The sequence below is a fragment of the Fundulus heteroclitus genome, chromosome 16 (assembly GCF_011125445.2).
Source record: "Fundulus heteroclitus isolate FHET01 chromosome 16, MU-UCD_Fhet_4.1, whole genome shotgun sequence".
NCBI lineage: Eukaryota > Metazoa > Chordata > Actinopteri > Cyprinodontiformes > Fundulidae > Fundulus > Fundulus heteroclitus.
In genome coordinates, this window is record NC_046376.1 from 23,067,452 (window position 1) to 23,092,742 (window position 25,291).

The following is a 25,291-nucleotide window of genomic DNA, read 5'->3' on the forward strand; positions in this document are numbered from 1 at the left end:
TAAAGTTTTGAGAGCTTTAGCAGGGCAGCGCGTCGGTGCGTGTATAACCAACTTGCCTCCAGGGGGCGCAAGTGTACCATAGTTTATCTATTTTCTTCCTATATGCAGCTTGCCTGTTGCTACAGGAATTTCCAAAGATTCAATGCCAAAATGTATTGAAAAAAAAATAAAAAAAATAGTGTTTTCTCCTAAAGTTTAACTCAATCATATCAAATAGTTACATTTTGCTAAAACTGATGAACGCAAGAGTTGTTTTGAGCAATTGTGTCATCTAAAGTTTCAGTAAAACTGACAAATATGCCTATCTCTCATCTAAGATGGGGAAACGTGCGCTTCAAGCATAAATTACATAGAAAGCATGTTCCCGTAGGGATATTAAAACAAATACACAGAGAAAAACGAAAATTCAAAGTCACATTCAGGGTTGTAAATTGAAGCGTTTGCCCGTTGTTTTACATTTAAACTGATAACAGACTTTGTGTGAATAAACGACCATTATGAAGTTTCATAAGAGTCTTAGAAAAACAGTTAAGGGTTAAAATAGGCTAATAATACCTCCCCGCACAGGTCTCCTCCCCTTCTGTGAACTAACCACCTACAACAAGTTTGACAGCTTGGGCTTTTAGTGCCGAGCAGCGGTGGCAGCGACAGATAAAACAATATATACAATAATCGCACTCTCTTCCATTGAAGCCATATTTTGTCTTATTTTTTTTGTCGCCATGTGTGCATCCGGCGTTTCCCGCTGGCTATGAGGGATTTTATACGTCCGTAGGTTTTGGTCACTTCTCTCCTAAAGGATTCCTGTTTTTTTTTTTTTTTTTTTTTCGTGGCTCGCGCGTTGCTGTTGCGTCTGAGAAATTGAATCCAAAGGGGACACGCTCTCTTTCTCAATCGATTTGGGCGTCGAGAGGAGGATAAAGATGTCGAAGAAGGTGGAGGAGGCGAACAAGCTCGCCGAAAGTACATACAAGGTGGGTATCAGTTTATCCGAGCCGCTTGGTTTAGGTGGGAAGACAACAGGTGCGACCACGACGGGGGAGGAAATTCCTCCATACCTTCACGTAGCAACAACGGAGCAAAGCTGAACAGGTGTTTCCTAATTAAAAGCTGATTACTTCTACTTAAAAGCGACTTTTAATTAATTTGACATGCATAGAAAGTTTTTTGGGTTGTTCTTTCCCCCCCCCCACTGGCTTTCACCGGCAACTTCAATAGATGAAGATAAAGTATTGTAAGGACTATTACGTTAGCTACCTAATATACGTTTTCAAATATTCTTGGCGTCTAAACGCGTCTAAAAAAGAAGTTTTCCAGCAAGTTTTGCTTGATCTCTCTCTCTCTTTTTTTTTTTTTTTTTTTTGGAAAGTTGAATCACTGGTTTTGAGGAAAATAGCTCCACCCCATTCAGGGTGAAAATCCATGCAGGGCCCGCATGAACATCTTTCCTCTTTCAAGATTGCGGTCATCACATCCGTTTTTAACTCTTTTTTTTTTTCATTTTTGAAAGGTTGGATGAATAGCAGTAAAAGCGTCTGATTGAAATTAAAAACAATTGCCACTTCCAACACTCTGCAGGCTACTCTCCACAGGTAGCAGACTGAATGACTATAAAGAGCTGGGGGTGGGGGGGCGGCGGCTCAAGGCTTTTCATACAAGGTTTTAGTCTTTATAGGCAGCTTTTATTTGCCTGGCCTCCTGTTAGGGCAGCCCCCACAGCTCATTGAAGTGGTGAAATGCAGGAAAAAGACTCCAGGTTTAATAATTTAGACGCCTGTGTGTTTTGTGTGGTAAGATTAGACAGCACCGTCCTCGGCAGCCATCACCTCCTGCTAAAAGAAAAAGATAAATAAAGTTAATGGTAACAAAATGCTTATAGTCAGTACTGAAGCGATGTGTTTTTGCAGAGAGCTTAATTGAAAGGTTTCCACATTTCACAATGTGTGTACGTTTGACAGAGTAAGGCTTCTCTCTGTGTAGTCGGATTAATAGATTTTAATTTATTGGCACAATTGTATTGAGCTCATGAGTTTTGTAATAGGTTGCATAATTCCCCCTTGTTTACCATATTTTGAGTGACGTATCTTCACTTCCTGGCTGTAAGGCGTGAAGCTGAATTGGGTGATCATTACATGACTCATGAAACATTGATTGCGGTGGGTGACTTGCCGCGCTTCCACTGAGGTTTGATCGTTTGTGGACATGGATTTAGACCTAAACTAAGATTAGATTTGGCAGGTATCCCACAGCTGGGCCTTACTCGAGTGGGACGCAATAACTCACAGCTTTAGGTGACTCTCATAAGTGCCACAACAGTAGCGTTGATAATTGTTTTCCTCCTTGAGGTTTATGAAGGAATGCTTGTAATAAAAAGTTGCTGTTTATGCACTGTGGATATAATGTCCGGATGTTCGACGTTTTTGGTTTCATTGACCCTTCCTGGCTCTGATAATTAGCTTATTAGCTTATTATAATAAAATAAAAGTTGCTTGAGATTACCTTTTGTGGTAATGCAACACTTTCGAGATGAACTGAACTTTAATTTGACTATCTTAAGACAAAATACTTGGATGCTACTAGCAGTGCATCAAGGATTTTAACATCCATCTAATCATATACCACTGCATTCACAGAACAGTACATCCATTCATCCATTATTTACTATATCCATTAGCGCTGCACAATATCAGGAAGACATCTTATTGTGATACTATTGCTGAATATTACCATGATGTTATCGATTTATGACTACCACATTGCTTCCTAGCTCTATTTTTATTTGTCTTCCTCACAATGTCCCTATTGTTCTGTTAGCTATAGCGCCTCAGCTAGTAATTATACAGCTGATCTTGGCATTTGGGGCACGGAAAGTCCATTCAGTAGGCCAAATAGGTTAATGGAAATATGAATTTGCGTTTTGGATATAAATTCCTACCAAAATTTGCATCCAAGCAGTCCTTTCTGATTGCAGTATTGCACGCATCGACATTGCAATGGTAAATGTGATTCAATATACAGTGTGTGCATTATAAACTACATAATTTGATTATTATTATTAACTCCAAACAAAAAAGCTTGCAGTTGGGACGAAATAAACAGAAACCAAATCAGGCCGGTGGAGCAGGTTGTGGTGGTTCAAACATGACTGCATTGAATAATTTTTAAATGTGCTTTATCAGAGCCCAAATAAAACCACAAGATACAGGCATTTAGTGCTTTTCCAAATAAAATCTCGATCTGGTTTTCAAAATCCACCTTTGTATTGGTTTCTTAAGATGTTTTTCCTCTCTGTTATTCATGTTTAACCACTGAGCCTGGTTCTACTGGAGGTTTCTTCCTGTTAAAAGAGAGTTTTCCTCTCCACTGTTGCTACATGCATGCTCCATATGAGGGATTGCTGCTAAGTCGGTGACGATTCAGACAAGTGTCCACTATAGCTACACACTCTTTCAGGGGGCGCAAATGCTACTAGCTAATGACTCTATGCAATCTGCTGGGTTTCCTTAGATAGAAAACGTTTTGACCCATCTGTCTGATTACATTGAATTGACTTGGAGACGTGTTGTGAATTAGCGCTATATAAATAAAGTTAAATTGAAAGAATGAACCTTCTTTCTTATGGCCACTGTCTTCTTGCAGAATGTGATGGATCAGTTCAACCCAGGTCTTAGGAACCTGGTGAACCTGGGGAAGAGCTATGAGAAGTCTGTTAATGGTGAGCTGAATTTCATTGTATGACTTTGTTTTGTTTGCTGGTACACAGTCAGAGTTGTGCCAGTGGGACAGCATTTGACAAAATATAATACATCTTTAGCTAATCTGTGGAATTCAACCATTCTGGACACCTCTGACAAACATCTTATTATTTTTCCAGCTATGTCCATGGCAGGAAAGTTGTATTTTGATGCACTGTCTAAGATTGGAGAGAATGCTGCGGGCTCTGCTGTCTCCAAAGAATTGGGTAAGTTTCTATGTTGCTGTGTTCTCTGGTTCTCTCCTGGGATTAACCGCCAAAATTGAAAGTCTCTCTCTCTCTCTCTCTCTCTCTCTCTCTCTCTCTCTCTCTCTCTCTCTCTCTCTCTCTGTCTCTGTCTCTTTCTCTGTCTGTGTCTTGGGTTAACTGCTTTTTTTTGTTTGTTAGCTGGTTGGTTTGTTTTCTGCACCTCTCTAAGAGTCTTTAAAAGACTGCAGTTAAAACAACTGAGGTGGAGTAATGCCTTTTCTTTGAATCTCTTTTTTGGCAAATAAGGGATGGTAAAAAAAAAAAAATCTGAACTAAAAGTGTCATGAAGAGGACCAAGTAGTTTGTGGTGATCTCTTGAAAAGCAAATATTTCCATTTGGTTTGTCACAACGGTGCTTCATGTCCTGCAAGTGGCTATATGAACAACATCTCTGATGAGGAGCTGATGTAAAGTTTTTTTTATTGTCCTTTGCCATCGATCCCCAAACATTTTCAGTCATGGATCGCAGCTTTTCTTGTTGAAATACCTAGTGATCACCGCCCAGATAGGGGTGCCCCGCCTCCATAGTTTGACAACCCCGCACAAACCAGGCTCAATTAGTACATAGAAGGAAAAAGCTCCAAACATCATGGCTGGTCAACTTTGTCAAAAACACTGAAATGTTGGAAGCCAGTCGATGTTTTTCTTGTCATTGGAGAGCTCCACTTTCTTCCATCTTTCAGTGCCCATGTTGAGTGCTCCCTTGGAAAGCCCAAACTTGCTAATTTGTACGGTGGGAGGAGATGTGGAGTCAGTATCACCTTAACTTTGGTTGAGGATCTGCCTGTGTCTTCAGAAACAACCTGTTGAAAACCCTGGATTTTATTTTTGCCATTTGTCGGCCATGATGCAATACATACCTGACAGGTTGAAAGGCAGAATTATGTGAGAATTTTAACTTATTAGGATGATGGTCTTCAACCTCTGCTGAGCTAACGAGTAACCTGTTTGAATTTAACTGTGTTTTTTAATAAATTCCCTACTCTTTTTTTTTTTTTTTTTTTTTTTTCTTCTTTGTCTTTTTTGAAGCTATAATTGCAATAAGCCTATGATCTATCAACACAAAATGTTAATACTTGTATGTTCTTTCCCAATGTTAAGATTTTGTGTATACTATTACTAGAAATATTGTATGGTGAAGTGGTTGCTATGGAGGAGACAAATGGATTTGGGTTGGATAGACGTGGGGTGATTTTCATCACAGAGCATTTTGCCACTTGGCCCATACCGAAACAAGAAGCCCATGCATTTTGACAGCACTGGCGTCCTCATTCTGCCTGATACCTATGGGTTTATGACTGAGTGAGAAAGGTTTATGAGTGAGCAAACACAGAGCTTGTTAAGTCTGCTGATCGTTCCCAGCCAAATCCCCAAACTTCAACCTTTCCCCCCAGCTAATATTCAGTCCAGAGATTACTGGGATCCTTGCTCACTGTCACAGGTGGCACACTTTGATTTAGCCACTGTATGCCTCTCCTCTCCCCTGGGGATTGGGAACTAAACTGCTAATTAAATTCTGCAGCACTATGGGAAGAGCCACCTGTTGCTGCGCTGGCGTCAGTTTGCTGGCACAGTTCTAAACGATACTAAAATCTTTATGCTGTTTTAACTTGGTGTGTGGGCTGCCTTTTGTGATTATAATTTATTCTATTTTTTTTTCTATCCTGTTGTCTTTTGGGTGCATTTTGTCTGCCTTGAGCAGAATTAGACAAATAAATGATTGATTATGAATTCATTTAACAAAAAAAATGGATGCTAATATAAATTCAAATGCAGCTGATTATTACAAACGATTAAATATTGATGTAAAAGATGGTTGGACATTTTAATTGCTCTGGTGTAAAGGTAGATTATGCGGTTTTATATTTTGATGTTTATTAAAGACCACCTCTGAATCTATTGATGTATCTATGTGGGTCAGCTGCAGCATCTTTATTTGAGTTGTCCATAACTTCCTGTTGCCTCTAGCAGGTTGAAAACGGGTTAATGTGTCATCACGCCAAAGTTGGGCTTACTGTTGAACAAGCATTGTGACAGCTGCAGCCCAAGATGGTGGAGGCTCCTAGCCATGCTCTTTTCTTCAGTTAGTCATTTCTCACAAAGTGCAACGCATATGTGTGCCTTTTTCTCAGCTGTAGCTACTGCCACAAATCGATTCAGTCAAACTCTGGAGGAAGACCCGTTTGAACAGATTTGCACCTGGATTTTATGCATAAGTTTATTTGGACATGCTGTTGATAGCTGCTGAAAAAGAACGTAATTGGAGCTGAAAAGAATGCCCTCCAATACCACATAAAGCTTGATGCTCTGAAAGGACATTACCTGCTTATTATTCAAAAAGTAAATTTCAAAAACTGTTTTTTTCAGTTATCAGATGTTTTCATATGCAATTTCATCTTTTATTTATTTATTTATTTTTTAATTGTGTGTGCATCAACACACGGTTGGCTTGGCATTTTGAAGGGTGAAAGTCACCTTTTACATGTGGACAAACTCCAGGACCACTAATCCCCGTCAGTGACACAGATGCAGAGATATATACTGTCCTGTCACGATGGATCGCTTCTTTCCGTGTCATTATTTAGAAAGGTGGTGAACACACATACAGAGTTGGATGTCATCTAATGATTGCTGTAAAACCAGGTGCTTTGCGATGTGGATGTGACGTCTTCAGACTCCCAAGACCAGTAATATATGTAAATAAGAGAGTGTCTACATTGTCATTAGGAACTTGCTCATGGATGTAGAGCAGCTGCTCTGTCAGAAACCCGAGCTCCACTGACACATCGCCAGAAACTAGATACTCTTGAAAGAAATTGTAGGACCTCTTCACCTCGTCCTGCTACCTTCTTCCTTTATAACTCCTTTATCCCTCCCCCACCAACATTTAGGAACACATCTGACCTCTCATAGGGTGGCAGAAAGTTGTGATTTTGGTTCAGATAGAAATTAATTGGGGTTTCAGTTCAACATTTACAACATTCAGCAAATGTGTGCACTATCGTTTTTGGTGTTTATACTTTGTGCTCTTTGAAGGCTAACTACTTAAACTAACTCTTAAATTTTTGTTAAAAACACTCATTCAAACTTCAGCCTAAACATTGGGACAATAGGAAAGGATTCCACTTTTTAAGATTTTTGTTTGCACTTTGTATAAAATCACAGTTGAAGTTGAATGCAGTTTTTGGGTCAATGTTGGATTTTTTTTATTATCCATGCCAAGCTGACGACATAACCCCTTCCTCTGTTCAGCTTCACTCCTTTATTCTGCATTTTTTGCAAAACAATTCTTCCTCCTGCTGCAGCTCTAACAGTAAATCAACACTTTATTGATCAGAAAGCGGCGGGTGTGTTGTTCTGCTTCACAGAGTGACTTCTAAATAATTGTTTTATGGAATTTTAACGTGTAAGGCATCAGTTTTAATCATTTGTATTGCTTATATTAGGAGTTTCTGGCAGGTTCTTTTTTAAAAATATAGCTATTTTAGCATTTTTATAAATCTTTACGGCTTTGCTAAACCTGGTTTGACTTCATGCCTTCCTTGAGTTTTTTCATCAATTTTTAGCTCATTTCTTTTGCTTACAGTATCAAACTGCATTTTAACATAGAAGGCATTTTTTTATAGTTGTATCTAGTTGTGACAAAAAAGTCCTATCAGATTCTTCATAGGTAAAAACACAGTGGCCAATGTTTAAACCGTACCTGGTGCATTTTTACATAATCCTAGCCAGTTTGCGTGGCATGCAAGGTGACTCTCGCTAATGCAAAGAGTATTTTGTCTACAGTCAAAAAAAAAAAAGGTGGAAGAACTGTTTGACTCTTTGCATGCGACGGGCCAATTGTCATCAAAATCAGCTCAAAGGAAGGAGGACGTTTGTTTATATCCAAGAATATCGTACTAGATTGCTGTCATTTTTACCTTCATACTATTATCTGGATTTTATCTACCACACGCTTTTTGCATTTATTGGGACCCCTGGTTGTGTTACTACCTGTGAGGCTCTAGTGAACTCCAGGCCCAAGAAAACCAAGGCAGTTCTGGGAATTAAAGGTGGCAACACAAAATATTGACACGTTGGGCATATTTTGGACAATTTCACTTGGGGCTGTACTCGCGTTTGTTGCCCATTTGTTTTAATTGTTTTAAACGTTAGATTATTTATTACTCTGACTGTAGATATGGGAAAGTTTAGTAGAGTAGCGATTTTTATTTTATTTTTTTCTTGTTGCAGTTTCCAGAGTTGTGATGGTTTCCACACATCTGCCTTACTTGAACAGCACGTTCCCTTGGCTTTACCATTATGTGGCATTATTCTCCATGCAAGGAAAAAGTCATAGATCCTTCATTTGAAGTTAAAAAGGCACCAATTACGTTTATCTTGTATGCATTTCTTTGGGTGTGGTACTGTTGATTTTAGCTCAAACAATTATTTCGTACTGAGGGATTTTCCTTCTAACAGAAAACTGTTCTCTTTGTGGCAAACTTTAGCTTTTTCTATTTATTTATTTTCTGTGGAACAAACCGGTTGTTCACTTCATTCATAAGAAGCTGCATTTTATCTCAGCAATCAGCCCCGTCATGTCGAACTGCTCCACTGAGCTCTGAGTTCAGCCCCATTTTTACAGCCTGGGCAGATTTACCTGCAGGCAGCCCGTCTGAGCTGTGTGGGTTTATCTCTGTTTGTGTTTTCTTATTCTTTGTTAGCTAATGGCGGTGGGTTGCTTTTGGCACCTCATCATCGTGACACGCTTTTTGCCCTTACAAACTCGCTGATTTAAGCACACCTGTTTCCTGGCAACGTTAGGTGCCGATCGTGACAACAGCAAACAATTAAGTGGGACCCGCTGGAATGAGACTGTTAAGGCCGGTGACGTTGCTGAAACTAGGCCCTTTTTTCTAGGCAGTGAGTAATTTCCGAGAGCTTCGGACGCATCATTATTTAGATTTACTGCTCATTGCTAAGACGACAGACTCGTTTGCTTTGCAAATGAACCCGTTTGTCTGGTATTTGACTCAAAACCACACCTGCTGACATTTTTAGGAGCCTTCCTAGGAGGAATTTTTAGGATCGGGTGTATATGTCAATACACACGCGTATAAGTCACCGTGAATGTACATAAGACATCCTCTGCCTTATTTCTTTTTGTATTTTATTTTTTTATTTTTCTTACCTACTCCTTTTGATCCTGATTATTGAGCCGATGTGACATGTGAATTTCTCCAATGTGAGATCAATAAAGCCTATCTTATCTTATCTTATCTTATAAGAGATCCACAACTTAGCAGTGATTTTATTTCCTGCTTTACTTGTAATCCATTTAGCTCTGCTATCATGTGGTATTGAGCCTTTTTATTCCTTGCCAACATTTCTCTAGTCTAATTTCTTAGCCACTAGTACTGCATACAGTGAGTTAACACTCTTGTTGCTCCATTTCCTACAATTTGTCCTGCCATATCTGCCTCTCTGTACACCTTCTTTGCATTGTTCCTTTACTCCCCTACTGTCTTAACACAGCCTTTGCATTCCTGTCACCTCATATTCTTTTAAAGCCTTTTTTGCATCAACTGTTTGAACTCTGACAGCCAGTCTCACTGTAAGGCAAGGTGGGGCAGGGGAGGAGTGGTATGAGAGCCGAGGGAAGGGCGCTGTTTACATACTGATGCATGTAGAGCTCATAGAGATATATCTACCAGGCAGCAAATACAATGGCTGTCAAGGATGGTGCAGTTGTTTCTTGGTTTCGCTTTTTTTTTTCTTCTTTTCAGATTAAATCTTTTATTGTTACCAAAATGCTTGCATAATTTATTTTTCTGAAAGGCTCCTTTTTTGAATATCTATACATGTATTATACCATCTACCAAGCACCAACTGACCAATAATCCAAAAATCAGTGAAGGGCCATTTCACTGTTGTTTTTCTTCTTTATCCGGGTGGCGGGGGTCACTTTGCTTCTGGTTGTAAACAGGACTCAAGGTGCTTGAACTGGGTTCACCTTATAAGCCAAACTAGGCATTGATGTGTGTAACACACAAATGAGAGCTCTTGTTTCCTTGCACTTCCCTTTGGATAATCGGTGTTTTCAGAAATTGTGTTGAGGTTATAGCCTCACCCCTAAATGCAAACATCATCATTAGTCATGCTTATTTCCTAATACAAAGGAAGTGCCTTGCAAAAGTATTTATGCCGCTGAAACTTTCAAATTTTGTTGTTTTCACAAACAAATGTTTTGTCTTTTTCTTTGCATAACAGCTCTAGCTCAGTTATATTGGAAGGAATGTGCCTGTGAACATACATTTTTAATGGGAACATATGCAAAATCCACTTTATTAGCTCTTAAATAAACATTGTTGTGTTCTTTGAATGCAGAAAATGTAAATGTAGTCTGTCCAGGAGCTGCATAGATAACTTCATGTTCTTTCTAGTTCATACTTTTCAAGCTGTTCAGTTTTCCCTTTTTTCTAATACATTTTTGGACAATTATGTCACAGTATCTGCTGTGGAACTGCTAAACAAGGTCATGGACTTCCAGGTTGCCAATTTCGCAAATCCGCCATATTTATTACTCAGAGCGATCTTGTAGCTCAAGCTGAAGGATGCCAAAGCTTCAAGTGGATAAGTCAAAATGTTTAGTTGTTCATTACACCATCCACTAACATACTATGAAAATGGCTCATCGGGGTGGAGTGGAACACTCTACAACTTGGAGGGAGGTGAAGTGGGTTTAAAAGGCCAGTACCAAAACAAGTTGCTCTTAGAAGCACATCCAAACAAGGGTAAAAGGGGTAACAGGGGGGGGTAAATTAATGAAAAATTCAGCCCAAAGTGCTGCCCTTCCACTTTATATAGACCAAAATGTAATGATTTCAATGTGAAAAGGAAGAACTGAAAAGCTTGATGTATCCCCTTTAAGTCTTTTAGATTCTCAATTGGATTTAAGTCTGGAGGTTATTTTGGCCTAATTTTAAGACATAAATATAGTTTTTCTAGACAGTTTAACTGTTGGAGATGTAGAATGATTGTCCTGTATTTTGATCCATCCTTTTTTTCCTTCAACTTTGATCAGCTTCCCTGTCCCTTCCCACAGCATCATGCTGCCACTGCCATGTTTCTTGCCCTACGTTTAACTTCTCCACTTTACAACAGCAGTGTGTGTACCAATTGGAAATGCATAAAAAATAGTCTTGTGGTACTTATGAATCTTGTTTGGTGCCCTTTGGACGTATTAAGGAATTATACACAGCACATATGTGACATTTAGTTAAATTTCACCATAATAAGGAAAAGTTGCTTTTTTTCTGGTTAACAAGGATCACCTACTTTAGCTTTATTGATTCACTATTCTTGTTGTTGTTCTTGCCTGCAGCAATAAAGGGATGTCTTGCTGTGCAAGGTTCTTGGCTAAATCTGTAAGCCATTATACCCAAGACCAAAGCATGCTGGCTGCATGGTTAATAACAGACACGTCTTTAAGAAGGCTGCCTCACACAGAGTAGACTAAAAGGGACAAAGTCTAGATGTTTGATGTTTAAATTTGTTCAGTTCTTCTCAAACAAAAAGCACTACCAACAACAAAAAGTTCAAGTGTAAAGTCAGCAAAGATCATGGTTTTACACTTTCAAGATGAATATATGTACATATATGAAAAGTTATGTCAACTTAATACCAGTCCTTTCATTCAGTTTGCAGGATATATAAAAATATTTTTCAAATGTCCAATTTATTTACTGTGTAACATTGTGAGTAAGCTTTGTTTGTTCTTTATTTGTGAAATTATGAGGCATATTTTCTTTAAATTAAACATATTGTCATTGCAAAAAAACATTTTAACACATTCAGAATTGCATAGAAACAGAACCCCCAGGGAAGGTGCTAAATGACATAAATAACATAACCAGTTGCTGATTGCTGCCGATCTCAGCATGTCATCTTGATCCAGTGCTGACCATCTACACATAACCAGACGTATGCGAAATGCTTTACGTTATGATGCTGCAAGCACATAATTCAGTTTGAGTTTTAAATTATAAGTGTGGATAGGATCATTGAAGTTTTCCTGCACAAGAATGTACTTCTGAAAGCTCAAAGCAGTAAAGGGTTATCTGAAAGGGGAGAAATTACTCATATCTGTGCCGTAAAAATCACAAAGATTGCTGCTTGATCATTTTTTATATTTGCAATTTAACACTAATAACTTGGTCTGATCAGGAGATTTATCTTCCTATTTACTTCATAATCATAGTTTAATTGCTTTGCAATGATACTTAACTTCATAACTGGGTGCTGCTTTTTATTAAAGCAGTTTTTGATCACATAAGCAGCAGGTGGTTGAGTTTTATGGTGTGAGGCACAAGTATGCCTTTTCATGTGAAACATAATGAGCTTTTATGACTTTCTATGTCAGATTTGTACAATTACAGGGACTCGTTTCACTGTAGAGCAGTTCATACGGTACATACTGTGCATTGTACTCCATGCCAGGCATGTTCTACAGTAAGATTAAATAAGCTTTAGCTTGTAGAGCAGGAAAAAAGGAAGGAAAAGTCAAGCAAGAAAATGAGTCTTCTGACATTAACTTGTGTATTTATATTCCTCCTCCCCTTTTTCCTTTCCATCTGGCAGGTGCAGTGCTGGTGGAAATCTCTGAGGTGCACAGGATGGCTCATCTTGAGCTGGAGGAAAATGTAAGTGCCACAGATGTTTTAGACTTATGCAGATTGCCAGTTTAAATAGCTGTCGACTGATCGCTCTGTGATTATGTTACCTAATCCTAATGCATTTTGCCAGACACGCGCGCTCAGTAAGCCTGTTGCTCTGTATATTTCCACAGTAACATGCTGTTTCTGACGCATTCAAACGGTAGTCCTTTCTTCTACGCCCATAAATAGAAAATACCTCTCCTCCTTTCCCACCTACATGTACAGTAGCCACACGGGCAGATGAAATGTAAAAGGGATTTAATGACAATGAGGCATGTTTTTATTGTTCTTTTTCTTTTTTTTTTGTTTGAGTACAAGGGCAAGTCTAAACAAGCCCTGGAAAAACATCAGCTGTGGCTGTTGCATTGAGATTCATTAAACTTGCATTTGCACATGCACGGCTTCCCACTGATATATCTGAATGTGTCTTGGCTGATTCAACACTGGTGATGTTTTTGTCATTGTAATCCAGCTTTTTTAGACACAGTGACAAACATCTTCCTTTCAAAACAATTGATCACAACATTCGTCTTTATGTCCTTGCATCCATCCTTCATCCATCTGTACACCATCTGTGCTTTCTAATACAAATATTCATACAAGCATGTGTTATGGCTCACAAAATATTTGAAAAGGCCCTGATTTAGCATAAGTCCAGCTGACAGAAATGGACACACTCCACATGGAAGGTAAGGCACAAAATGCCATGGCGAATCAAGCTGGCTGTTTAGGTTGTTGCACACAACCACCTAAATGGAAAGTTTAGTGAAAGAAAAAAGTCTTGTAGAAAGAAAATCCTGTAACAGAGACAGAGACGATGTCAGAGGTGTCTTACCTGGGCTAAAGAGAAAAGGGACCTGACTCCTACTCAGTGGTACTAAGTCCTCTTTTTCAGTAAAGGAATGTTTTGCATTTTATTTGGAAATCAAGGTCCCAAGGTCTGTAAGCAAGGCGAAGAGGTCCAGTGTGAAGTGTCACAGTCAGTGATGATTTGGGGAGTCATATCTTGGTTCATTGTTTTATCAAGTCCAATGTTGGTCCAGCCATCTACCAGGAAATATTACAGCATGTCATGCTTCCCTCTGCTGATGAGCTGATAATTTAAGTTTTCTACAGGTGATGGCACCTATGTACACTGCCAAACCTACCAATGCCTGGTTTACTGACCATGGTTTTTCTGTGTTACTGGCCAGCAAGCTCCTCTGACCTATTTCCTCAGAGAATCTATGGAATATCGTCAAAAAGGAAGATTCCCAATAATCCAGATGAGCTTTGAGGATCCTATTAAAGCTACCTGGGTTTTCTTGACGCCTCACCAGAGCCACAGGATGATACCCTTCATGCCACACCCCATTGATGCAATAATTTATGACTAAAGGAGACCCAGCCAAGTGCCGAGTGGTTTCTGTAAAGTACACTGGCACACGTTTTAGTTAACTGATATTTCTGTATTGAACATATTTTTGGGCATTTATTTTCTGTAAGACATAATCATGAAAACAACCAGAAGGGAACACATGGAATATATCCCTGTATCTATATTATGGATGTAACACCTGCAAGTTGTTACAGTAAAAATGATCACCAGATTGTTTTTAAAAGAGCTAGTAGCTGATGTGGTGTTTGGAAAAGAAAACATACCTGAGAGAGGCATAAGGGTTGATGAAGGTGTAATCCATCAACCCTCATGAGGGACAATAGTGGTGAGATGCTGGTTCATACCCCTGCTATGACCCTCTCAGTTGTCGTGTCCAGGGGAAAGACTCTTCACCCGCTTTGCCTGCTGGCGGTGGCACAATTGTATGGCAGCCTTGCCTCTGTCAGTCTGCTCCAGGGCAGCTGTGGCTATGGTGTAGCTCTCCGCTGTCAGCGAGGGAATCAGTGAATGACTGATTGCAGTGTGAATTGCTTTGGGGCCCTCTGATCAAGATGAAGTTTATGGGAATATGACTTATAAGCCTTGTTGCAGCATGTCAACCATTACAGGGTGTGTTAACATTTCCTTGTTTTTCTTAGTTTTTTTTTATTGCAAAGTTGGAGTTCAAGAAGATGAAGGTTTAATTTTTGCCTAATAAGATTAGAGATTTAGTTCATTATTCTGTCCTGCTGCTGGAGACTTTGTAACTACCATGATTTTGTTTAGGGAATAACTCAAACTCATTTACTGACTTTATGACCCCTTTCCCCATCACCTTAGTGTTAAATCTGTGTTGATGTTGGCTTTATATTGTTAAAGAACTGCGGAAAAATTCATTAGAAAGACAATGTTATTTCATATAATGTCACATGATATTTTTTCTTTGAGAAATGAGCTGCAACAGTTTGAGAGCGTCTCATTAAAAGTGAACTTCGAGGCAGAAAAGATGCGATCCAGTCCTCTGAGACAGTATTGCCAGCAGAACCTGTGGGCGGGTTTTCTTCTTAACAGACTCCCGTTTGTGAGTTAAAGCCTCAGTTTAACTTGGGGAAAACCTTTTGGGTGCTTTGATGCTGTGTGTTGTGTATATGGGAATGGTTCCCCGGGAGCTGTCGCTGCGTCGCTACAAGGCCTGGATGAACGCGTTGACACCTGTAGATAAATGGGAGCTGCAGTGATGGAGGACCATAGGCATTCCCACGCTTTGTTTCTGACTCATTCATAAGCACAACCTTGGACTTGGCTCTCACCCCCGCAGACACTCACCAATACACTCCATAATGATCACTTTCCATTTTTCTCTGAGATTGACTGCATTTTCTCTTGTTGTTGTTGACAGCAAAGCTGAAAAGCCAGTCCTCCATGCTCCTATCATGCTCATAATCACCTTTCTTTTTTTTTTTATCCCTCTTCCTCTTCACCCGAAGTTTAAGAGGTTCCACAGGGATGTAATAGCCGAGCTGGAGAGGAAGACTGAAATGGATGTCAAATACATGACAGTAAGTACTTTCTGTCTAGCTGCGAGTCCTAATGCAGCTGCACCCTAAGCGCTTCTTGTAACAACACACACTTTCATGTAAAAGTATATTATTATGATTTGCATGTGGATTCACTGACTACAAGGACGGATAGACAAACATAACATAGTTTGTGATGGAAAAAATTTTCAGATTTCTGATAATGGAGATCAAGGACGGGATGAGCAGCTAAAGAGGATTAATAAGTGATGCGAGGGTTTGTATTCACTCTCGAAACACCACCCTAATCTGATCACATGAAGCAATTGCTGGCTATAATTATGACTGCAGGGATGATAATTAATTTAAAGTGGGTTATCTCAGGCACACAACACAAAGGACAAATGAGTTTCCATTTATTCATCAGCGACACGAGTCATGCAGTCTTGGCTGGCTGACACATTTGAAGCCAGTTCATGAGAATGAGGCAGTTCTGTCTATTGTCAAATTTGCATAGCCTCTTTTGTCAGATGGAAAGAGCAGACACCAGCACAGCATCAAAATGCCAAACTTTTGTTGAAATAGTAGCACTCTGTAGTTATTGGAAACATCATTGAGAGTAATGAGTAATGAAGTCAATAAACTGATGTGATCTAGTTAATTAGGCGGGTATCTCGCTTCGTAGCATGCTCTCAGTAGGCTGTTTATTCTTCTGACAGCCAGGCTAGCGCTTAAAGGTTGTTAAAAAATGTTTGTTTGGGGAAGAGCTACTTTACACTGTCTCTGGCATCTCATCAAAAGTAAACTCAACTACAGGACTGTGACTTTTTATATTCATCTTAAAACCAGCCACATGTTTTGTTAAAAGTATTAGCAATTTATAGTTTTGTGTGCTTAAGAAACAAAGCAACAATGAAAACAGATATCAGCTGAAAAAAGTGAGTGTTTGTAATATCTGATCTTGTTTTCTTGGAAGGAGGCGTAGGCCGGTCTGACATTGGGAGTCTCACAGTTTGATATTACCTAGTGGGCTGTTTATTCTCCTGGCAGACATGTTCGTTCCTGCAGTTTGCCTCCAACTTTTGTGTCAACACACCGTCATGGCTTATGTATTAATCCACGGACCCTAACTTTTTCCCGTCGCACAGCTCAACAAGCAGCTGATTGATAGCTTGCAGCAACCAGTGGGGGAGGAAGTTTCTTTTTTCCAAATTATATATAAATAGAAAACATCTGGAACTGTCTATACATATCATTTTAAAGTTATTAAAACCATCAAAATGTTGTGAAGCTAATTTTTTTGTGGTTTTAAAAACAGGGGTTATCAGTAAAATCAATAAAAGCAATTTATAATTTTTTTTGGGGTGGGGGGATCTTGAGTATAAATGATTATAACTGCAACAGCCACTTCATAAACCAGGAGACATTAATTTGCACTGCTAATTATTTACTATATGCATCCTGCACAACAAAGTCAATAAATAATTTGTCATATTACTTAAACTTGTTTACTTGGAAGTTGTTCTGGGTAAATATTGAGCCTTGACAGTGGAAGCCTAACAAGCAGATGTTGATTTTATTCATTTTGTGGGTTATTTGGCTCTGTAGAAAGCTTCCAGCAGGTCATTCATTCTCTCTAAAGACATCCTAGCTATTGTATCTTGTTGCAAATGTTTGTTTCAATGGTTTGTGTTGATTTGTGCTGCAAGCAGTTTTGTTTATGCAACCATAAAAGAACATATAAAGGCCATCCAAAGGTTATATCCCTCCATGGTGGTCACAAACAAAAGACGTCAATTTTTTTTTCTTTTATACTTTATTATATTTTAGTGTTTTGCTGCACCAACAGAGATTTAACAATTGACACCTTTTTTTTGTTTGAGTTACATAATGTGAAGGACCCCGGATGATCTTTGAAGACCTACCCTTAAACTTTTATTAATCTATGAGGTTTTAATGCCACAAATGGAAATCTTTTTTGCAAAAACCCAGACAAAGCAGTCATTTTTGTTAGATCTGAAGAATACAGGGGGAGTTCACTCAGGTAAATGAGAGCAACATGTGGAGGAGAGGAGTGTCACTCTACATTTGACCAGAGAAAAGTACACTTTCTCTTAGTTTGCATTCGAAATAATTAAAAATATAGGAACATTACAACAGCTATTTCAGGGATTTTAAAATATTGAATTTTTATGGTTTGTTGCACCTTAAAACTGACCTATTTCGAAGCAAAGTGTTTTGTTTTTGTTTTTTTTTTGACAAATCTCTCCAGATTCTTGTTCCAGCATTCACATGAGTCATTCTTCTGATTTAGGCCACATTTAAGAGGTACCAGATGGAGCACAAGATGAAGCAGGATTCTCTGGAGAGGTCCCAGGCAGACCTGAAAAAGCTGAGGAGGAAGAGCCAAGGCAAGAACGCCAACAAGTACGAAAACAAGGAAAGCGAGGTGAGATGGACACAGAAACACCCACAATCATGTGACACATCATGTAGAGATGCCCTTTCTTTAAAACCCACACACACACACACACACACAGTCATGTTCATATTTATGTCAACATAGTTATTACCTAAAGGCACTCTGCTCCATAAACTTCAAACCTGAGCTGCACATTATGAGAGTTGGAGTATCAACATTTATTGGTAAGTGGTGTTAAATTGTGCAGTTATAAAAATATTACTGTTTACTATTCTGCCCCATTTTTCTACTGAATGCATCATGTATCATGATACCAATATGATCTTTACTAAAGGCACCAAACTAATTAATCTACTTGTCTTGGGTTATGAGTTTATACTTGTACACTGTTAATTTTTTTTTTGTTTACCAACAAATTATTATCTATATGTAGCACAAAACAGATTAGGTATTTGTATTTTGTCCCGATTATGAGCATCTTTCTGTAGGTGTTATGGCGACTTGTAAGATCCATTTCGGAAAAAGACGAATGTGCAGTTACCGTTAGTGTTTACCTTGTTTTAGTCATTCCCTGTGGCATGTTAAATCATTATTGCAGGTTGTTTTAACATGGTGCTGCCACACCCTTGCAGAGACTGCAGAAAGGGGACTTTAATTTCAAAGCATAGTTCCAGACAGCACGGCAACGTCAACATCCTACATAACCTGCTTCCAATTGATCTCATTGAGCATCTGTTTACCTTGGTGTGTGTGTGTGTGTGTGTGTGTGTGTGTGTGTGTGTGTGTGTGTGTGTGTGTGTGTGTGTGTGTGTGTGTGTGCGTGCGCGTGTGTGTGGTTAAAGGTTTTTGTGTATTCTGTGAACATAGTTCACCTTACATCATGCTAGCAGAGGGATAGGCTCAACTAAACAAACACTTTCAAAGGAAGAAAGCAAAGGCTTCTTAAAAGATTTTTATTTGACTTGGTGCATTAAAATTTCTTTCATTTTGGAGCAATTAATTTAATAGCGTTCAATTACGTAAAACTATTGTTTTGTTCGTTTCAGCGAAAAGGTAAAAATATACAAGTTCACTAGTTGTTTTTGTTGTTTGTTCTTAAGTATATCGTCCTTTAGGTTTATGATCTTTAGTTAAAACAGGGTGTTTAGTCATTAGGGCCAGAGAGTCTTTTTTTTTTTTTATTGCAACCCAAGCGTTTTGGCCCTTAAATGTTTTCCTCTCATCTTTTGTAAGGATTTTTCTTCAAGCAACATTTTCAGAAAATATTATGAAGCTTTTTCCTTTTACTTTCAACTGACTTCTTTTACATTTCTGTACCTTCCATTGTATTGATTACCAATTCTTCTTCCCTCATCCTTTTTTTCTCTTATCTCCTCCCTTTAGTATCTTTCTGTTTTCGTTTGCACTTCTCCTGCCTCCCACCAGGACCTGAGTGAGTTTGTTTCCTTGCTGCAGTGCTCAACTGTTAGATTTAAAGGCAGTTTGTGGGATTTTGGTGTCTCAGCAAGACGCCCCAATGGGCGAGAAGACAGACGACAGAGCTGTAAAACGGTATTCGATGATTCACCAGACATCAAAAAGTCTTCAAAGGGAACAGTCAGAAAGAAGACGCAGGGGATTGGAAAAATAAAGAAAAGAAATATCTTCAAAAAGCTGAAAGAAATCTTCTTCAAAAGAATAGCTCAAGTTTTATGCAGTAATAAAGATCAAAACTGATCAAGATGGGTATCACATTCTCTCACAGAAATGGAGAGGAAAGATGTATCCTTCCAGGGAGTGTGTTTTCCAAAATGTGCCACATTTCATCAATAAATATACGCAAAATATATCTCATATTCAGAAACAATGGTGCCAGCCCACTTGCAGTTATTCATACCAGTACTGCATATATTTTATAGACTGATTATTGGAAATTAAACTCAAATGCACAAAAGTACACAGCAGATGTCTGACTTTAATTGTTAGAGTTTCCCTTTGCAGCAATAACTTCACGTCTCTTTAACAGTCACTGACTTTGTTGAGGAGGAATTTCTACTATTTAACATGCTAACTGAAGACTGTACTGTGTCAGATGAAGCTCATTGGTTTTTATTTTCCTCTTGTCATTTATCTGCATTGTTTGACCTTCGGGGGATTTTGCTGGAACTCGGAAACTGGATTTGGAAATAGCCTTAAAACTCTTTCTAGAACTATAGCAAACATCATCTGCATCCTGGCATTATGTTAATGAACACCTGTATGCTCCAGAGAAGAAAAAATCCTGCCTTTACATATCTGGTTGTATTGATGATTATCAATTATTCAGGTGCATTTATTTCCTCACATTACGTTTAAATTTGTTGTTTTAGTACATTTAGGTGACATCTAAACACTTTTAGAGCCTGTTAAACACCAGATTAATTTTATCACATCCTGATAAGCAACATTCTTGATCTTAAAGACAGTTTAGCTTAATTTTATTATGACCATAGATGGTTAGAAAAATAGATACAAACGTGTCACATGATTTGTAAGATCATTTCAAAAGCACTGTTAAAATCGACCATCCTTATTAAGTTCATGGGATGCTCCTTTCTAATTAAGCCTGTTGTCAAATCCCCTTAAAATAAAAATTAAATGACTAGTTCCTTTGTGGAATCACAACATGGGAAAATGTGGTCTTCTGTTCAACTGTGCTGTACAACATGCAGTTATAAAAGTAATTTGGAGAAAACTGTGGCTTAAAAAGCAAAATCAAGAGGACGTGTGCTGTTCTAATGATAGTCTTATTTGTAAAGATTTGTATGTTTGCTGCTGAAATTTGCCTCTGTTTGTTTTGATGGCTTGTTGACACAATCAGAAGTCTGTTCTCTGTGTTGGATAGCAACGGAGATACTGGCAGACCTAAATAGACTGATTCATGCAGGACTTTTTGACATAAGACAGACTGATGTTCAGTGGAACAGGTCAAATGATGCATGTTTTTTTTTTTACATTTTTCTAGAAAGAATGTGAAAAAATCTGGCATGCATTTGTATTCAAACCACTAAAAAGACAGCTGCAAGTCTTTTGGGTTTGTCTATCAGATTTGAAGATCTCAAAACTAAAACTGTTGCTTGTTGGTCCTTGCAAAAATGTGAAGCTCTGTCAGATTTGATGGAGCGCATCTGTGGATAGTCAGATTCCTATGTGACTTGAGGTCTGGACGTAACTTGGCCATCATAACACATGAATCTATAATGATGATCTAAACCTTTCCGTTGTGGTTTTGGCTGTATGTTTAGGGTCATTGTTCTGTCAAAAGGTGAAGCTCTGCAAGTTTTGTCCCAGTCCATGCTTAACAACTAGTTCTAAATAATAATGAGGTCTATGAGGTATGAAGTTCCTTTAGGTGGGGGGGCTTCACTATGGATTCACTGGTGGGTAAGGATCTTGTATTCATTCCTGAATGAGACAGGAAGCCAGTGGAGTGATTTGAGGATTAGGGTGATCATATTTGTGCACCCTCAGCAGGATCCTAGCGACACTATTCTGGATGTACTGCAACTTCTGAAGGCTTTTCTTAGGGATCCCAGTGAGGAATGCATTGCAGTAGTCCAACCTGGAGGAGATACAAGCATGGATAATCTTTTCCCCATCTGCAGGAGTGAGTGTGGGATGGAGTTTGGCGATATTCCTAAAGGTGGAAAAAGGAGGTCTTGCAGAGATGTTTGATGTGACCCTCAAAGGTCAGATGAGAGTCCATTTTAACACCCAAGTTAGTGACTGATGTTAAGAATGGAATGTTTTGGCCAGAGAGGGTGATGCTGGTAATGTCAGATGACCGAACCTGCTATGGAGTGCTGACTAATATAGCGTCAGTATTGCAGAAAGTTTTGCTTCATCCACACCTTTACCCCCTTCAGGCAGGTGGTCAGTGTGGATGATGGCAGGGAAGCAGAGGGGGTATGGTTTTTCCTAATGTAGACCTGAGTGTCATCAGCATAGCAGTGGAATGAAATTTCATGGCGGCTGATGACATGGCCAATAGGGAGCTTGTAGAGAATAAACAGGGTGGGGCCGAGCACTGAACCTTGAGGGACACCACAGATGACATTGTGTGCTAGGGAATTAGCTTCTCCCAAGGCGACATTCTCAGTCCTCCCGGTGAGGTAGGATGAGAACCACTCATAGACAGAGTCAGATGGTGTCTACTTTCTTTCTGAAAATAGTTGGCTTCTGAATGAGAAAGAGTTTGCTGTTTGAGGATGTCAAATCCAGTTCAGCCAGGTTAAAATTATTTGATAGATGTTCAAATGGTCATCACATAAACATTGTGAACCATGTTCCCAGCTCCATCTTTAACTAATTATTGTTCATTTATCATATTTTGTCAGAAATAAAGTCATATGTATATCATATACTTTATATAACACCAATAATTAAATTTAGGCCTATAGGCAATATTAATATTTCTGTCATGGCCAGTAACCTATATTTACCCACATTATATATATTCCCCTAACCTGACAACTCTGAAAAACCGACCACACCGCTCACATGGCTTCTCTGCTTCAATCAAACCCCCCAAAGTCCTGCGCTTCATCACATCCCAAACAAATACAGGCTACGTACATAATAGCAGTTACTTTTACATACATACATTTTTCTTGACTATATTCAAGCAAGTCAAAATCTTCATTCATATGAATTGTTTGTTCACAAATGGTCTCTCACAAACCTCTGAAGCCTTCACAAAACAGCAGTCTTTATACTGAGATTAAGTTACATACTAGGTTGATTATATTTACTAATTTGTTGATTTTTGAAGGTGATCGATTCCAAATAATTAAATTTAGGGCTTAAATGCCAAAGGACGCAATACTTCTCATATGTTTTTGTTTTCTTTATTATTGAAAGCTATCCTTTTCCTTCCAGTTCAGTTATAGAGTCCTTTGTGTCGGTCTAACCCTTTAAAAACTCATTGAAGTTTGTGGCTGTGACATGTTGTAACACAGGTAAGGACACTTTTGCAGGGCACTCTAACCAGCTTCCATGTTTCCATCAGCTCATTATTCCTGTTTAGGTTTTACACATTAGAAGTGAAAGAGATCTTGAACTACCTCGCCTTCCAAGTAAATATTCCTCACCATTAAAGGAATTAGCAGAAGGCTACTGTTGTGCAACTTTAATGGAGCAGGGGTGTGTGTCTGCAGCCGTTACAGGCGTGCCAGCTCCAGCAAGTTGGATGAGACATGGCTCCCTAAAGTAGCTGTGCAAAGAAATCAGGGACAATCCAAACAGAGGCGGGTTCAGTCAGGGTTTTATTTGATTGTACGAGATTACTCTTTTTAATAAAGTTATCTCTAAAGCTACAAATTCACTGTGGCTATAACAGATTTTTATCATTTCGATTCTACTCCCTAATATCTCTATTATATCAGCAAAAACGTTTTTTTTATGAAGATTGTCTAAATTGTTGAAAGCCAAATAATCCAAGATTAAGTATCACACAGTAAGACTGTTGGACTTACTTTCACATGCATGCACAAACTGAATCCTTTGAGCGACCCCGCTAACCTTTTCAGTCCCTGTCTGTCAGTGAAGATAACACTGTCCCACCGATCATGGGATTTGTACTATTCTCTCTTCAGGCCGCTGCTGCCGTTCTTCTCTCTAAATACTTATTTCAGCAGAGTCTGTCAATACAGGAAACTGTAAACTAACAATACCTGTTCCTCTGCACGGGAAAGATTAGGGCTTTAAGAAAAGAACTCTGCTGCTTTCATGCAATGCACCCTTGTTAGGTTTGTGCATATATCAACAACAACAAGGTTTTGGTGACTGCAGACCATGTGCAAGGCTAGATAAGAGAGTGTACCTAATGGAAACTGTGTGTTTAACCCTTTAATGCACAACCTGAGTCAAAAGTAACATGAGTTTTTATACATTTGTAATACATTTATTTCAGCAGTCAGGATCCAGACAATATTCAACTTTGTTTTTTCTTTTGGAAACTTTTTTTACTTTTTGAAACAACATAGATTTTGTATTTCTACATTTGCGTTTACACAAAATAGTCAGAAGCAACCCACCCACATTTACCATAGGTGTGTGACCCTGGGGTATATTTTGCAACAGATGCATCAGGGGAGACGGCCAGAAAAGGAGGTCCAGAGGAACCTTGGACAGAACATTGTACTGAAACTGTTCATTGGAATCAAGCAGAATTGCTATCACTGTAGATACATTAATGTATAAGTTTTAACACATTGATTTTGTAATATTTCATATGTTTTTATCTTTTCATTTTTCCGTTGGTAGTCTAGTAGAATATCACAAAATATGATGTTAGAATTTAGAAATTCTGTGTTGCTCAAACAATTAGCTAGGGGTCATTTGTGAGGCATGTACGCATGGGATGGATGTTTGTGATCTAGGGTTAGACAGTACTGTGCTGTCTGTTATCAAGTAGATGTGTGTGTTGGCATGACAAACGAAATACACATGTTGAAGCATTTGAATGTTTAGCCCCAATTACTCCTTAAGATGTTTATTTTTAAGTTATTATTGTTATTATACTATTAAGTAATTGTTTTAAATCACGCCTAATATTGTTATACAAAACAACTTTTAAAAGGAAATATGAAGGGCAAAATGGAAATATTTAATCAAACATATTTCAACAATACTTTGAATTTTCAATCATTTAATAAACATATTTTATCAGACAGCTCATAGGAACATGAAATTGCATAATAAATAAATATGGCTGATTTTTGACCCGTGTTGTAGATTAAAAGGGGTGTGCATGTGTTGTGTATCAGAGGGTTAAGGCAGCAATGAACATCAGTTTCCACCACCATGCAAATGTATGCATATTTAAAGCAACTGGAATGATATTCAATCTCCTTCATATTTGTTTGCTTGTTGTTAGATCCTGGAAGCTCTGACAAGTCGACAGACGGAGATGCAGTTGTTCCTCGCAGATGGCTGCAAGGAGGCTTTGCTGGAGGAGAAGAGACGCTTCTGTTTTCTTGTCGACAAACACTGCATGCTAACTTATCAGTTTGCGTCCTACCATGACAAGGTAAAATATGAGATTCAAAGTCTTGAATTTTTTGGCATAAAGTCAAATAAAGATGGGAGGTTCAGGGACCTTGTCTGATTTCTCTGTCAACATGAATCCCTCCTTCAGTATTTTGTTTTATGTAAAGTCTTTAGGAATATATAAATTAATAGCAGACATCATCTGCATATTATGTCACCACGTAATATTTTCAACTTGTGTTTTCCAGTTTAATCTCTTATGTTAATTCTTTCCTGTTTCTTTTT

The 25,291-nt window shown here is 38.6% G+C and overlaps 1 protein-coding gene across 1 annotated transcript in view; it reads left to right on the forward strand.

Moving 5' to 3' along the window:
• Nucleotides 1–923: 923 nt before the first annotated feature.
• Nucleotides 924–25,291, forward strand: part of baiap2l1b (BAR/IMD domain containing adaptor protein 2 like 1b) — a 43,428-nt gene continuing 19,060 nt past the window's right edge. Inside the window, exons 1-7 of the mRNA XM_012872405.3 lie at nucleotides 924–974; nucleotides 3,640–3,715; nucleotides 3,875–3,961; nucleotides 12,626–12,687; nucleotides 15,547–15,618; nucleotides 17,891–18,025; nucleotides 24,894–25,046. Coding sequence (XP_012727859.1) covers nucleotides 924–974; nucleotides 3,640–3,715; nucleotides 3,875–3,961; nucleotides 12,626–12,687; nucleotides 15,547–15,618; nucleotides 17,891–18,025; nucleotides 24,894–25,046 — 636 coding nt within the window. The remainder of the gene's footprint in view (nucleotides 975–3,639; nucleotides 3,716–3,874; nucleotides 3,962–12,625; nucleotides 12,688–15,546; nucleotides 15,619–17,890; nucleotides 18,026–24,893; nucleotides 25,047–25,291) is intronic.